General features: G+C 42.6%; 2 protein-coding genes across 4 annotated transcripts; both read right to left on the bottom strand.

Annotated features, from left to right (window-relative positions):
- Positions 1-45: 45 nt before the first annotated feature.
- On the bottom strand, positions 46-8010 carry LOC108919180 (zinc finger protein 91-like). Its single transcript, XM_029246934.1, has 6 exons — positions 7547-8010; positions 7046-7254; positions 5936-6876; positions 4204-4420; positions 2543-2743; positions 46-1011 (listed from the first exon to the last, which is right to left on the bottom strand). The coding sequence occupies exons 2-6, from the start codon at positions 7233-7235 to the stop codon at positions 50-52; spliced, it is 2511 nt and encodes an 836-aa protein (XP_029102767.1). The 5' UTR covers positions 7236-7254; positions 7547-8010; the 3' UTR covers positions 46-49.
- Positions 8011-9398: 1388 nt separating this feature from the next.
- LOC108919314 (zinc finger and BTB domain-containing protein 14-like) lies at positions 9399-16066 on the bottom strand. 3 transcript variants are annotated; one of them, XM_018727233.2, is made up of 4 exons: positions 15901-16066; positions 13899-14031; positions 11956-12163; positions 9399-11068 (listed from the first exon to the last, which is right to left on the bottom strand). In XM_018727233.2, the coding sequence occupies exons 1-4, from the start codon at positions 15996-15998 to the stop codon at positions 10032-10034; spliced, it is 1476 nt and encodes a 491-aa protein (XP_018582749.1). In that variant the 5' UTR covers positions 15999-16066; the 3' UTR covers positions 9399-10031. The 3 variants fall into 3 exon arrangements, with proteins under 3 accessions (XP_018582749.1, XP_018582764.1, XP_018582757.1); XM_018727248.2 differs by lacking the exon at positions 13899-14031; XM_018727241.2 differs by lacking the exons at positions 13899-14031; positions 15901-16066 and adding an exon at positions 14723-14931.
- Positions 16067-16328: the final 262 nt, after the last annotated feature.

Below are 16328 nucleotides of genomic sequence, written 5' to 3'. Positions count from 1 at the left end.
TAAGAGGTGCGGGGGCAGTACGCAAGTCTCAGTGACACAACAGCGACATTTACAGTGTTTTGTTGGACTGCGGCTCTCTCCACACTTGGTGCAGCTGCAGAGTCTCTCCGATGTGAATCTTCTGATGTCTCTTCAGGTTTTCTCCGCGACTGAAGCTCTTCCCACACTGCATGCAGTAGTACGGTTTCTCCCCTGTGTGAACGCGTTTGTGCTTTTTCAGGTCTCCTGCTTGGCTGAAGCACCTCCCACACTGCGTGCAGCAGTAAGGCTTCTCTCCTGTGTGACACCTCTGATGTATCCTAAGATTTCCAATTCGACTGAAGGTCTTTCCACACAGGATGCAGCGATGCTCCTCATCTTTTCGATAAACGTGTTTTTGTTTCTTATTTTCTAGAGAAGACCTAATATTTTTGCTAAATACAAATCTCCTCCCTAGACTATTATAATTTGTGTGAAACTGAGCGTACGACAAAATCCCACTGCTATCCCGAAGCTCTTCGCTGGCTGGTTCTTCCGGCTCCGTGTTCGCATTTGAAACTGCTTGCTCGTGAAAAGGGCTTCTGGTAGCATGTCCTTGGGACGTTACGTAATCTGGTGGATCTGCTTCTATTTTAATTTCATCGGAGGCCAAACTGGGCTCTCTCGCTAAACCGAAGCTGCTGGGAGACAGTCTGTCAGATACATTCACAATGTGGATGGTGTCCAGGTTAGAGTCACTTTTCAAGTGAGGCCTAAAGACTGGGAGGCCTGCGTCTGACATTTGGGTTGGGCAGTCAGGATCCAGAGCACTGCGTTCAGTTACTATGACGCCACATTCAATCTCCGGCTCGGCAACGTGATGCGACTCCGCTGCACCAAGATCCTCCTCCCTCTGTCTGGCGCTCTGCTCTTCGGTGAGCCCTTGCTTCTCTTCGGTCAGAGTGGCCTCGGTACTTTGCTTAAGGCTCGGACTCCATTCCTCCTCGACAGCGACTCTCTCCCCAGATACATGCAGGGCGACGGGCTGCACAGCTACAGATTAAGTATGAAAGAAACGACAGAAAACAAAGGATGAGATTGGCATCCTCAGCAATATAAAATGTAACAATATATACCATACTAGTGATATTTCCATCTGATCACTCGATTGTAAATTTGCATTTAACAAAAATGAGAAATACATTTTTAAAACTTGAAAGTTCATTCATACACCTTAATCACTAGATTACAATGTATTTCTGATTAAGAACTGACATGTGCACTTGTACCTTCTGGTAAAAACGTAAAACATATGGATTTTCAAAGATGCAAATATTTAGTTTTTTTTTTTTCCTAATGGAATTTTATTCTTAAAATCACACAGCTGCAGAGCAGAAACGACCTGCATTGCCACTTCCTGCCGATACGGGCAGCAAAATGCACTGAACACACAGTATGTTTCACGTATTTCCCGACAGTTTTACAGAAACTAGCCAACAAATAGTTACAATCACTACACAATTTTGACAGCAAACAAATAACCAGATTCTGACAAACATGTTCCTTTATTGCATCTGTGGTTTCCTCGTGGCCAGTTTTGTGAAATTTACCACGAGACACGCAGCCCGCATTTACGAAACACTTTTAATGCATTTCCCCCCCACGCGCTCCTCCGTTACATTGTAAATCACTCTCCTTTCACTCCACTGTTTGATTTTCCTGTTGTGCTCGACAGAGGAACGTGGCACCGTCTCACACAACCCAGCACTTTGAACAGGAGGTTGTGGAGATGAATTCCTAATTTTCAGTTTTTTTGTTAAAGTACACTTAACTTCAGTGTTGCTTTACGTTACAAAAAATAAACTGGGATTCATGTTGTATCCAGCATCACAACCGATATTTACAGTGTAGAGGGATAGAGACCCTGCATGGTAGGAACTGTTGATGAAAACAGAACAAAGTCTTACCGTCTAATTTTCAACCCATTTTATCTTTACGTGATGTTTTAAACAGGGTTATGGTCAGCCAAGCTTAATCGAATGTTAATTAGTGTATGAGTCACACGGTGAGTGTGTGTCTCACTGATGTATGGATGAGTAACCCATTGTAAGTAGTGTATCTAGCAGTGCAAGTCACCACGGTGAATAAGGTGTGTGGGCTGGTAACACTACGTAGTAGCCATTGTAAGATTGTAAGTTGCTTTGGAGAAAAGTGTCTGCTAAGTAAATAAATATAAATGAATTATTAAGCTTTTATTGATGGTGACCTAGAGGGTGGACTTAAACGATCTGAAACAACCTCCGGTCAAAACGAAGTTAAGGTACAAATGGGTAACATTTTCATATTGCATTATCACATTAATTTAGCTGACACTTTTCTCCAAAGTAACTTACCCATCATTGTCTAAACACTAATATATTTTAAGAAGCAACTCAGGGTAAGTATCTTGCAAGTGTATTGCAGCAGGAGGTGGGATTTGCACTTGCAACATCCAAATCCAGAGGCAACAGCTTTAAACACTGCGCCTCCTGCTGCTCCATTTAAAAACTTTCAAACCCCAATTACCATTCAGATTGAAACGCACCTGTGCCTCCTCTCTTCAGCTTGTCCTGAAGCTCCCGCAGCCTCCGCTTGAGGCTCTCGTTCTCCCTCTGAGTGCGAGCCGTCTTCTCCTGGTACTCGGACACGGTCTCCTTCACCACCTCCAGGACCTCGTGAACCGCCACCGCCAGGAGCTTTGCCACGCGGGCATTGAGACGCTCTATTTTCGACATTCTGCACAATGCTGTAGCAAAGGGAGGGAATACACAAGTCATGTTGTTTTCAAAACTCACATATCAAAGAGCCAGTAGTCAGAGCTCCTCTACAAATGACACATACTGTTAATTGCTGGTAGTCTAGTGGTTAGAGCTGCTGCGTTTGTACCCAAAGGTCACAGGTTCGATCTCCAGCTGTAGTACCCTTGAGCAAGGTACTTACCCTGAATTGCTCTAGTAAAATTACCCAGCTGTATAAACGAGTAAATAACTGTAACCTTAACATTGTAAGTGGCTTTGGAAAAAAGTGTCGGCTAAATGAATAAATTTCATTTGACATATCTCCCCTCTACAGCTGCTTTGTGTGTTTATTCAAGTTTAAACTCCTTTTCCATGTGATGTTTCCATCATTTTACCCACCCACTGTCTGCAGCTCCTTTTTCACCAGGTCTTGTGTAAAACACTCCATGCAGACAAGTCGACCCCCCCATCGGACGCATTTTCTCTCAGAATGGAAAGTTACGAACCACGCAAAAGCGTGCTTTTATACTTTTTATTGCAGGCCTTGATTACGAAAGGTGTTTTTGAAGAAAACACTGTGCCGGTACATGGATTTCACTGCTCGTGTTTGTCGCCTCCTGCTAATTAGCGTGACTCTGCCCCCATAAGGTACATTCAGGATCATAATTAATCTTCCCCTGTAAAAAATTCTGAAAATTTTAATATTACATTTACTCACCGATGCTTTCCTGTACAGAAACTTGCACTGTTAAGATACTTAATTATCCACCCATTTATACAGCTGGGTAATTTTACTGGAGCAATTAGGGAAAGTACCTTTGCTCAAGGGTACTACAGCTGGAGGTGGGATTTGAACCCATGACCTTTGGGTCCAAGGCAGTAGCTAGTCTAAGCACTTAAGCGGTACCCAGTGAGACTGTTTACCCCCATTATGTACCAAGCGATAATACTTCAGAGCTCACAGGGAGGAACTCATTCATTTCACATCAGTTAATATTTATATTGTCGTTTATGGGGGGAAAAGCCCCGTTTTACGGCGACTCAAGTGAGTCTGCGCGTCAGCAGCGGTCGTTCAGCGGCGGACGGACGACAATAAGAGCAGAACACTCTCTGGAAGTAAGGAAAGCTGCACCATTCTACTGTGTTTCACCTCAAAAGCCAGAGCGCCGGAGGGACAGAAATAAAAGTAAGTGGGAGAAGGGCAGTAAATGAGCAAAAGAGAGGTAAGAGGAGGGGGGGAGGCCGCCGCCGCCGCCGGCAGCCATGACGGGCAGCAACTCCGCACGCGCACCACCACCACCAGGCAGGCAGCCTCAGTCAGAGACAAAAACAACGAGACAAGAAGAGCGAGCGAGCGACACGAGCGCGAACCCGTTCGGCAAGTATTACTAGTACTAGTAGTAAACAAAGTGAAACGTTTGTCCGCCGTGCGTTCGTCTGCTTTCCGTGAGCGGAGCCGGAGCTCTACCTGATACTTGCGAGCTCCCGCGGCTCGTCCCCGCACCCGAGCGCGCGCGCTCCACCCACAGTCGGCCGCCTCCTGACGAAGCCCTTCGGACAGCCTGAGGACGGCGCGAGCGAGCGAGCGAGCGGTGCTGCGCGCGACAGGCCGTCTGAGCAGCATCACGGGCCTGACGCCTCGAGGTCCGTTCGCTCGCGGCGCGGCGCGGCGCGCAAACGCGACACTGCCCCCTGGCGTCGTGGAGTGCGAAGTGCAGCGCCGGGGAAAAAGGGAAACAAGTTGGATTATTAAATTATTATTATTATTTATCATCGTCAATTTTGTCACTACCTGTCCCTTCCCCATTACAATGTTCTTTACTTCCCATCCTGGTTTAGCGCGAACATAATGTTGTTGCCCCTCGGAATCATAATTAATCCAAATCATACGTATCAACAAATTAGCAAAATATATACCCCAGCGAACATTGTTATGGACCACTCAAAACATTGCAATATTCGTAATGGTTACACATGCTAAAATTTACCTTTACATTTGTTCACTTAACAGATGCTTTTTCTCCTAAGCGACTTACAATGGATACTATGTAGTGTTATCAGCCCACACACCTTAGTCACCATGGTGACTTACACTGCTGGATACACTACTTACACTGGGTCACTTGATTTGTCATATACAAAGCCTTTTGTGCATATCCTGCGTGAGGAGCACCTGATGCCACTGAAGGGTCAACATGGTAGAAATGTCAACTTCAGTATATTTAAAAAAAAAAAAAAAAAAAAAAAAAAAAAAAAACTCACCTTTAACATGTGTTTTGGCACCAGGTTCCTCCAGATGTTCCCTCATTACAAGACAGTAACACCCACAAACACGCTGTTCAAAGGACTCGGAAGGTGTGCTATGAACACCAGGTGGAGTCACCTCTTTCGCATGGCTTAACATTTACCGGTTATTTCCTAAAAAGCGAGTGACTTCCACCATGGACCTCCTTCACATACCTTCGCAAAACTAGGAAGTCGCGGCTGTAGTCCTTACTACGTTCTGGATATTCATACATTGTTTGGCACTTTTATTTCATTCTACACAAGGCTAGTTAAAAACCCAGCAAGCACATGGGTGACGTGCATTTTAAAAGTAAACAGCAAGAAAATATCCCGCACTGCCAACGCACAAAAGGGAAATTTATTTAGTCATTTAGAAAACTTGTACCAGTATCTGTTTAACATCGTTTACAGCTTTACATTGAATATATCGCCTCAAATATATTCCAGTAATCGAGGTACGATGAGAAACCTCCATCTGACTATACATTGCAAAATGGTCCTAAGACAGTCTTGAGTACGTGGTTTAGCTAAAAATTTTCAATTTTTTTTTCTGCATCCATATAAATAAACTTGCTAAGGAAAATAAGTTGGCTCTGGGTAATCAAACTAATCCGAATACCGATTTCACCTAATGCTTCTGTGGATGAAGAAGAAAATGTATCATTTAATTTAAAAAAGTATGTCAGCAACTTTTTTTTTTTTTTTTTTAAACACAGAGGAAAAAAGGTTTCAAAATCATGTTGTTGGAACACAGATTTGAAAATAAACACCCTTCTATGTATGTACAATGTTCAGAACGGCTTTCCCCCCCCCCGATGCCATAGAGCATCTTAACAGTTCCCCACAAAATGCATTGCAGCTGTTCGCTGTCGGTCTTTCGTAGACTTCCAGTTCCGACTCAAACGTCATCCTACACTCAAGTGTCTGATAATGTGAATTTTCTGGTGCTTCTTCAGGTGACTAGACTGGCTGAAGGTTTTGCCACACTGATGACAGCAGTACGGTCTCTCCCCTGTGTGAACTCTCTTGTGTTTTTTGAGGTTTCCCGCGTGACTGAAACACCTTCCACACTGCATGCAGCGGTACGGCTTTTCTCCTGTGTGACATCGCTGATGTATTCGGAGGTTCCCTATGCGACTGAACGTTTTACCGCATAGGATGCACCGGTGTTCCTCTAGTCGAATACACTGGTTTCGTTTGCGAGCATCTGATGCCGATCTTGTATTTTTTGCAAACATAAATCTCTCTTCGAAAGTGCTGTGGTCTGGCTGAATGTATAACAGTTCATGGGATCCTGCAGTAACTTGCTGAGGGTCTCCAGTGGAAATGGACTCTGCCTGTGGCATGTTCCTGGCAGAACCCGAGCAATCGTAGAAGCAATTTTGCGTTGTGTGCTGTTCAGATGTACTATATTCCAGTGGTTCTGGTTCAGTTTTAATTTCCTCAGAAGCCAAACTGGGCAGCATACAAAAACCAGAAGGATCTGGACACATTCCGTTTGGAACACGGTCTGTATGCACAGAGCTCCCAGCCGTGTTATCTTCCAGAGGCCGAGACGTAAAGACAGACAGAGCCGAGTCCGCCATCTGAGGGACGCAATCAGAGCCCATCGCATTCAGTTCCGATACCAGTATATCGCACTCAGTTTCTGACTCTGCCAGCTGCGCTAAGTCCAAGCCCGTTGGCTCGTCGCCACTGTGCCGCCTTCTGTCCTGCTCATCAGGCTCCCGTTTCTCTTCGCTCAGTGCAAAGTCTACATCTGGCCTCAGAGCAGGACTCCACTCCTGATCACAGTGCTGCTGTTCGGTTGGATCTCCTTCTCCAGCAGCAGGTAGAGCAACAGGCTGCGTAGCCCCTGTAGCAGAGGGAGGAATTGCACAAACAGCTCCAGGAAGAAAAACAGGTGCTGTATAAATGGCTAAATCACTGTATCATGCCTTGGGGAAAGTTAAAACAGTTTACCTTTGAAAAAATAGTTCATTTAAATGAAAGTTTAGCCTCACAACCCGACTCTGGAAACGCACCTGTGCCTCCTCTCTTCAGCTTGTCCTGAAGCTCCCGCAGCCTCCGCTTGAGGCTCTCGTTCTCCCTCTGAGTGCGAGCCGTCTTCTCCTGGTACTCGGACACGGTCTCCTTCACCACCTCCAGGACCTCGTGAACCGCCACCGTCAGGAGCTTCGCCACACGGGCGTTGAGTCGCTCTATTTTCGACATTCTCCAACTTGCAATATTCCTTTAAGTAGGAGGAAACAGTAATGATGTGTAATTACTGTATAGAGTTGGTTTTTAACAACATATTAAGACCAGTTTTTTTTTTTTTTTAAATCTAGATTAAGTTGATTGACATTCTCCAACCTACAATACTCCTTAACATGGGGGGTGAAAAATTATTGCAAACATTAATACCAAATACTAAAAAAGAAAAAACAACTATGTACATTCTTTAATATATTTAAATTAACTGAAGAATACAAAGAAACAAATTTTAACATTAAAAGTAAACAAAGTATGAAATCTATGAGCACCTGAGAATGGAGACAGTGAGTAGAGAACAGTAAAACCTAGGCTAGTGCTTTCTCGGCCTCAACTACTTTTTCACCCGTTTCTGCTCGAACGAAGGACTCCTGCTTTTAGCATTCCCTTATTTTATTTGGAAGAACGTCATTTTTGAGACGTATTTTTACGGACAAAAAACTGCCATCACAAGTTCGGTGTTGAAAAATCGAACCTCAGAGCCAGTGAGTGAGCGACTCTGACAGTCTGAGTCTCCTCCGTTTTCCACCAGACACTAATTATCTCCACAACAGACTTCCTCCGTCCATCCACGTCGAGGTTATTTAGTTAATCCTTTAGAAATTTAACTAACATATATTTAACGCGTTCAACAACAACGACAAAAAAAAAAAAAGTCCTCGCAGTAAAACTCCTGCTCCCGAATCCCCACTTCGCTCAAGTTAATTCATCTCGACGGTTTTCGTACCGTAGACGTTGGGCGCCTTACCGGAAATGGCTCGTTCGAGCGCTGCGAGCGAACTGAACAGCGCCACCAGCGACTGGGAGGCCGAACTGACAGCGTGCGATTCATTTATTCCACATGCGACAAATAACGAAAAATGTATGAAAAATTAGCCAGGGGGGAAAATAAGCGAAAAAAAAAAAAAATGAGATAAATAGACTGCTCTTTTCTTTCCCGCAGCAAAACACACAGATAGCATGCTGTTAGAATGCTGTGCAGTGTTAGTGACAAATGTTTGACACTAGATGATTTTCTTTCAATTCAGTTGCAAGATTAAGTCTTTACTGAGTTTGTAGTTTCATATTCATTGTTTATTTCTAAAACTTTGTATTAAGGGGCAACAGGTGGTTATAGCTGCCACCATGCACTCAAACAGCTGAGGTTCAAATCCCACTTCCTGCTGTAATATCCTTGAGCATCTCGCTAACCCCAAATTCATACGGTAAAAATAACCCAGCTCTCTAACTGGGTAAATGACTGTAAGCAGCAGAACATTTTAAGTCATGTTGTAATTACAAACTGCCATGTGACTCTGAAAAAAAGTATAATAATAATAATACAGACATACGTTGACTTATTCACACATTGGGTTCTGTAAGCAATCAAGTAAAGTAAAAATGAATTTAAATCACTCAGTGTAACACTTCTTTCTGTTTTCATCAACAGCTCATTCAGTGCAGGATCTCAGTGTCACCCTATCCTGGAAACATTGTGTTTCTCCTGCGCATCAGCTGCCATATGAGTGTAACAGAGGAAAGCGTGGAGAGAACATTAAAAAATGTTTGAATTGAATACTGGGTGTCTCTTTTGTGATGAGGATGGGGCCAACGGACAACAAACACCTGCAATTTTAGTTTGCTTTATTATATATACAACCAAAAAAAGCATAATAAGAGACAAATACATTGATTTACTTGATGGGTAGTATCTTTCAAATTTCAGACACATCTGTAATGAACAAAAAGTACACTACATGAAATCGGCCTTCCACAACTCCGTAAAGCTGTCCCATGCGCACACGGAACCACTGTTTCCATCCCAAGTGCATTTTGCAGTGAGTGGCAACGCAGATCACCGGCAAAAACGTTAGAAAATACACCAGTGAAGAAATTGCAATTAAAAAGAAATTAACTGGGGACCATTTGCATATGAGGGGGCGCGGTGGTGCAGCGGGTTTGGCCTGTGCCTGCTCACTGGTGGGTCTGAGGTTCAAGTCCCACTTGGCGTGCCTTGTGATGGACTGGCGTCCCGTCCTGGGTGTGTCCCCTCCCCAGCCTCACACCCTGTATTGGCGGGTTAGGCTCCGGCTCTCTGCGACCCTGCCGGGGTCAAGCAGCTTCAGCCGGTGTGTGTGTGTGTGTGTGTGTGTGTGTGTGTGTGTGTGTGTGTGCGCTTGTATACGTGTAGCATTTTAACTCCAAAGTTCATAAGATGATGTACCAGTGTAGCTGGTGTTGTTATGGAAGAAGTGTATAAGTAAACCGCTTAAAGAAATACTGTATCTGCCTACACTGAAAGAGGGGAGTCCAAGCAGCACCATTCAGACACTACTTTTACAAGAGCTGCCACTGTTTCCGGTGTAACGCAGAGGTTGATGCACTAGATTCCACCAGAAAATAGCCAGACTGACACCAGTGGGAGACAAAAAGCAAGTGTGTAGCTCTACTCCAAAACACCTAATATAAGCATCTGATACAAGCAGAATAAAACACAGACGCATAAATAAATGAAAGTCTAATGGGCAAAAATACCATTTCAAATAAAGAACTTGCTCTTTGAAAAGGATATATACTTCCATAAGCTACTGTAGCAGTTTTGTGTTGTACGGAAGGCTGTTATATGACATCTGAGTGAATTCTGTAGTTACTAAAATGCCCCGGATGTCAAAATCATCATAAATAGCTTTACTTTCTGTGGTTTCTGTTTTCATAAAATTTTTAGTCTTTGGAGATTTTCCTAACATTTATGTTACATTTAACACTAGTTAACGTTAGCTAGGGTGCCTGACCAATATGAATTTGCTGGTGTTTTTTGAGATTGCTGGAGTGACTGAAGCTCTTCCCACACTGACTGCAGCAGTACGGTCTCTCTCCTGTGTGGTATCTCTCGTGTATTTTCAAATATCCCGACTGACTGAAGCCCTTTCCGCACAGCGTACAATGGTAGGGTTTCTCACCTGTGTGAACCCTCTTGTGTTTTTTAAAGTCCCCGGCGTGACTAAACCGTCTCCCACACTGCAGACAGGCGTATGGTCTCTCTCCAGTGTGACATCTCTGATGTACTCGTAAGCTTCCTATTCCACTGAAGGTTTTGCCACACAGGGTGCAGACATGTTCCTCACTGCTCCCATAAGACTGTTTTTCAACATCAAATGCCATCGTCACTTTTTCAAATGCCAATCTCTCTCCATAAGTAATATAATCTGAATTAATACATGCCAATCCATAAAGCCCTGTGTCAACCTGAGGCTGCTCAGCGGGTCCTGTTAGCCCTAGGTTTTTACTTGAGTCTATGCCATCACCACCAAGATTTTTACTTGAGGATGTACATTCAACAGGGCTTTCATCCACACAGAGATCATTTGTAGCATGTTCTTGAGGGTCCAGTTCTATTTTCACGTGATCCGATGTCAAATGTGTCTGAATGCCCAGTTCTGAAGTGCTGGAAGAAACAGCGTTTAACACATTCAAGGTGTGGCTAGACTCCAGACCGTCAATTTGAACACATGGCAGTGTGATCGTCACCGGTGGTGTATCACACATCTGGGTCCCAGCGATGGATACCGTTGCAATGTGTTTGGGTACAACATCTTCGCACTCAGAGTCTGTTTCCACCACAATTTTCAGCTCCTGTCCATCATGCGTCTCTTGACTGTGGTTGATTGTGCTCTGCTCAGGGACCCCCTTCTTCTCTTCAGTCTGCGTGAGCACTCCGTTCTGCCTTGCACCGGAACGCACTTCTCGCTCAAGATGCCGCTCCTTGTGTGGAGCCTTGTCTCCAGACATAGGGGGAATAACCACCTGCCCCGACCCTAGAAAGGGAAAACAAAGAAGGCCATCAGAGGCAGCTTTGCTTTAAATAACATTTGTCAAATTCCTTACATGTACAAAATTGTGAAAGACAGTTTGAGAGTTAACCGCTCTGAATAGGATCATTTGCGCAAAATAAACATTTAAAGAAGCACTGAACAGCTGACACAAAACAAAACACTTAGAAATTTGTAAACAGCAATGCTAATGATGCATGAAAACATCAGTAATAACTAACAGCAAATTTAACAATTATGTTACAACATCTACTTTAACTTCATTAAAAATATATAAGAAGCAAACGTAGCGGTTATTCAAGATTCAAGATTTTATTTGTCACGTACACAGTTATACACACATACAACCTGTAGTGAAATGTTAATATAGTCAGCTCTGTAGACTGTGCAAACAAGACAATATATTAAAAGAGAAAAAATGTTTTAAAAAGACAAGAGAATATTATTAAAGTTAAATTAAGAAAATATACAGGGAACTGAATTAAAGCTAAAATGTAAAAAACTGATATAGCTGCTGCTTTTAGACTCAGGGGGCACAGGTTTGAATCCCACCTCCTGCTTTCGTCCTATTGATTAATAAAAAAAATGTGCTTAACACTGTTAGTCACTTTGAAGAAAACTGACAATTTAACGAATGGATGAAAACAGACAGAATACAGACTGACAAATGTATTATGAAAATATAGTGTACATTCTTACACATATTACCTGCCTGGATTTCCTTAGCTGCAGTATGGTGTAAATAATGCACACAAAAATGTATTGAACAAAATTTGAGATTTTAAAAGCAAAAATGAAAATAATTACTTTAAAAAGTTAATTGCCTAATTAATTTAGAAGTTTAGCCTCACAACCCAACTCTGGAAACGCACCTGTGCCTCCTCTCTTCAGCTTGTCCTGAAGCTCCCGCAGCCTCCGCTTGAGGCTCTCGTTCTCCCTCTGAGTGCGAGCCGTCTTCTCCTGGTACTCGGACACGGTCTCCTTCACCACCTCCAGGACCTCGTGAACCGCCACCGTCAGGAGCTTCGCCACGCGGGCGTTCAGACGCTCTATTTTCGACATTCTCCAACTTGCAATATTCTTTTAACATCAGTAGGAGAGGAAAATGCAAACCAATAATCATACGGTGTAGGAATCCACAATTTAGGGTCACCTTAAGATCAACTGATCGTCTGTCTAACCCATATAATCATATGAAAACATCAGGGTAATACACATTGTTTATGGGCATTCAAGACAACATCTGTTGGATGATTTTACAGATCAAATTTACAGTTGAATGGGTCTGCATGTTAATGTGATCACAGTGAGTACTTGTGATTATTTGCATCTAAATGAAACTGAGAATGTTGACTAGATGGTGGTCAAACCATTTGGTGATAAGGAAGTTTGGGGTAGCTAGCAGTTGGGAATTGGTTCCTCTGAAGGCTTCCTTGCCTTTGATGCTTTGTTTGAAGGTATCGCCTCTAAAGCTTTATGTAAGGTCATACCTTTAAGGACTGCTCACTGAATGCCTATAAAACCACAATGTATATCTCCCTTAGTTAGACTTGATGACTGCAGCACAAAACGGCACGTTTTGATGTTGTAGACTGATGCTCTCATCTGCAATAAAGAATCCTGCTGAAGATACTTCCAGGTCTTCTCTGCAAATTCCAAACAGTTTTTCAAAATTATTAAACTCTGACTCTGTCAAGATGTGTGAGATTAGTTGATTAATCTCAACTAGAGACGTGTCATAAAGACGCACTTTCCTGGACAATGCTCTCCTGAACTCAGAAAAGTTCACTCGTGCTAAAGGCAAACTCTGAGCAAGTCTTTCTATTGCCTCGGGGCCTAGCGCTTTGATGACCGTTTGGACCGGGACTGTGGGAGGTGCAGAAGGAATAACGTCAGCCTCTTCCCTTTGAACCCTTTTTCTTGCTCCAGACACTTCGACTGCACTAACTGCCTTATCTACCCCTTCAGTGTCACTAATGGACACATCATCACCCTCATGATTAAATAAGGACTGTATGTCAGGATAGATATTATCTGACTGTGTGGGTTTTTTCAAATCACCTTTTGAAGTCTTCTTGTGACTCAACTTCTCAGTGAAAGACGATACTCGGGCACGTAGTTCTTTATTTTGCTCTTCTAATTTAGCAATACACTGAGCTTGTTCTTGTACTATTGCTAAACAAAATTCTCTGTGGCAACAGATAATTCCCTTTATATTTTTCTTTCTGATGCATGCGCCAAGTATCTTTTTGAGTTCTTCAATGGACCATACTTTATCTAGATGAATGCCATATTTCTGTACCAAATTCTGTCTGAGTCTGTCATATTGCATCTATGTGTTCTCCCAGAATTGATTTGAACTTGCTATTAGTCCACGAACGGGTAGCCAGTCCACTTTTCTTAGTTATGGGGATCAGTCTAGAATTCTTTCTAAACATTTTGATTAGTATTTCTCTGATGGGAAAAAGGGAAAAAAAACTGTCACAAAACTGCTCTTTGTCACTAGAGCTTCTCTGACTTAGCAGAGGATAAACTAAACTCATCCCTGGCAAAGAAGAGGATCACATATTTGTTAACACACAACTGTTGTTAACCTTCACTGATAAAACAAGAGGATAAACCAAAATCTTCCCTGGCAAAGCAGAGGATAAACCAAACTGTTAACACACCCTGCAAATGTTAATCTTCCCAGCTGAAACAGAGGATTACCCATTTGCTAACACAACCTAGAGCTTTGCTTAACACTTCCCCATCAAACCAGAAGATAACCTAAAATACTGGTCTGTAGCAGCTCTTTGGATAGAGTTACACTCACCAAATAGTAGATGAGCTGAGTAAGTTCAGTCTGAATCGATGTCAGATGAGCAACTCTATCCAGGTCACGGCACCAAAACTGTTGGGAATTTGCAGAGAAGACCAGGAGACTTGGAAGTATCTTCAGCAGGATTCTTTATTGCAGAGGAGAGTTATCAGTCTACAACATCAGAACGTGCTGTTTTTGTGCTGTAGTCATCAAGTCTAACTAAGGGAAATATACATTGTGATTTTATAGGCATTCAGTGAGCAGTCCTTAAAGGTGTGACCTTACACAAAGCTTTAGAGGTGATACCTTCAAACAAAGCATCAAAGGCAAGGAAGCCTTCAGAGGAACCAATTCCCAACTGCTAGCTACCCCAAACTTCCTTATCACCAAATGGTTTGACCACCATCTAGTAACAACTGGGATATGTCAACATTCTCACACAGTTTCATTTAGATGCAAATACTCACAAGTACTCACTGTGATCACATTAACAGGCAGACCCATTCAACTGTAAATTTGATCTAATCATCCAACAGATGTTGTCTTGAATGCCCATAAGCAATATGTGTATTACCCTGATGTTTTCATATGATAATATGAGATAGGCAGATGATCAATCGATCTTAAAGTGACCCTAAATTGTGATTCCTACAATGGAAAATGCAAACAAAAAAATGATAACCAATGCAAACTTAAATGTAAATACATTTATACATTATATTTTATTTAAATATATTCCAATATTTTAAACAACAATAAAATATGAAATCTCTGAAAATGGCATGAATATGAAAAATGCGTTCAATGATTTTTGCGGAGTTTCTCTTGACACCTACCAGCATATAAGAAGCAGGATCTAGATGACACGTGTAGTGTCTTGTGCAATTTGCAGACATGGAATCAAGAAAGTAAGTCAGTAAAAAGCCCCCGATTTGACACTGGAAGTGGAAATGTAGGAGGGGACGTAGGGCTGTGCATCTGGACATGGGTTTGATTCCCATTCACTCTGTGTGGAGTCTGCATGTTCTCCTCATATTTGTGTACATTTCCTCCCACACTCCAAAGACATGTGAACTGTGGACTAAACTGCCTGTACTGTGTGTGTGTGTGTGTTAGTTACACTGCTCTTCTGTATATTTCTGTGAATGGCTGTAGGAAGTATCCTAAGTACTTCTTACACCGTAAGTCACTCTGGATACAAGTGTCACCGAAATATTAATTACTGATCACTGCATGTTACTTTGCAGGGCAGTCTCTGCTACATGATTAAATGTAAATATTAAAATATCAATATCAGTACATTATTATAATTATATTGGTCCCACCTTAGCCTAGGAGACTTGCAATGTCAGATAATAATGTAATGATTTACCCATTTATACAGCAGGATGCTCTCACTCAATTCACGTTTACATTTTCATTTAGCTGACATTTTTTCCCAAAGCTATTTACAAATATTTAAATATAATACAAATTTAAAACTAAATTACTGTATCTATTCAACACCGATCATCAAGGGGAGTGGTACTCAACTGCATATGCAAACATTGCCAAATTACATTTCAAGAAAACACCTTTCATAAAGTTTAGAGAGCATGATTATATTCACGTTTAGCATGTTAATAATATCCCTCGTGCGTTGCTGTCGGAATTTCGCATGATCACGTCATACGAGGCAGATAAGGTATTTAACTCCGGTAAAATTTAAGAGTGGCAACAGCGCGCGTGCGCGTAAAAACACAGGAAAAGACCAAAAAAAAGGGGCTCCAGAAAACACTGTGTGTAAATTAATAAACCGGAGGCTCGTGTTTACATAATAGTAAACACACACACACACACACACACACACACACACACACACACACACACTCTCTCTCTCTCTCTCTCTCTCTGACAGAGTCTGTGCGTCTCCAGCGAGTCCAGTCCCGCTAAAATGACTGAAAATAAATTGCCACACAAACAAAAACGTCATTCATGAGAATAATAAGCGAGGTTTATCTGCCTTAAGCTTTACCGTTTAAAAGCCTCCTCTCCCCGGCGACCGCTACTGCGAACACACAACCGTACACACACGCGAGTGTTTATTCCGTCTGTCTGGATCATCGGGATCATCCAGCGCCCGAAATACACCTTCACTTCATTTTGACGACAAACATCTCCTTCCACCACAGCTTCCCCAGCTCCCCCAGCTCCCCTTTCTTTACTTCCGGTTCCAACATGACAACTTCCTGGAGCCGAGCGACGCATGCGCGCTGAGGACTGCGTTGCACAGGTGATATGTACCGTTTTTAAAATCTGTTCAAAGTCAACTTTACTGTCACTTCCTCAGTAAGTTTGGTAGATATGGTGGAGTGAAATGGCTTTTCTCCTGGAGCACGGTGGGACACTGAGGACCACACAGACAACAAACAAATAATCTCAATGCAAATGCTAAAGGCACTG

Source organism: Scleropages formosus, chromosome 20 (assembly GCF_900964775.1).
Source record: "Scleropages formosus chromosome 20, fSclFor1.1, whole genome shotgun sequence".
Lineage (NCBI taxonomy): Eukaryota > Metazoa > Chordata > Actinopteri > Osteoglossiformes > Osteoglossidae > Scleropages > Scleropages formosus.
Note: the sequence above shows the minus strand (reverse complement) of the source record. Positions and strands in the feature narration are given on the sequence as shown.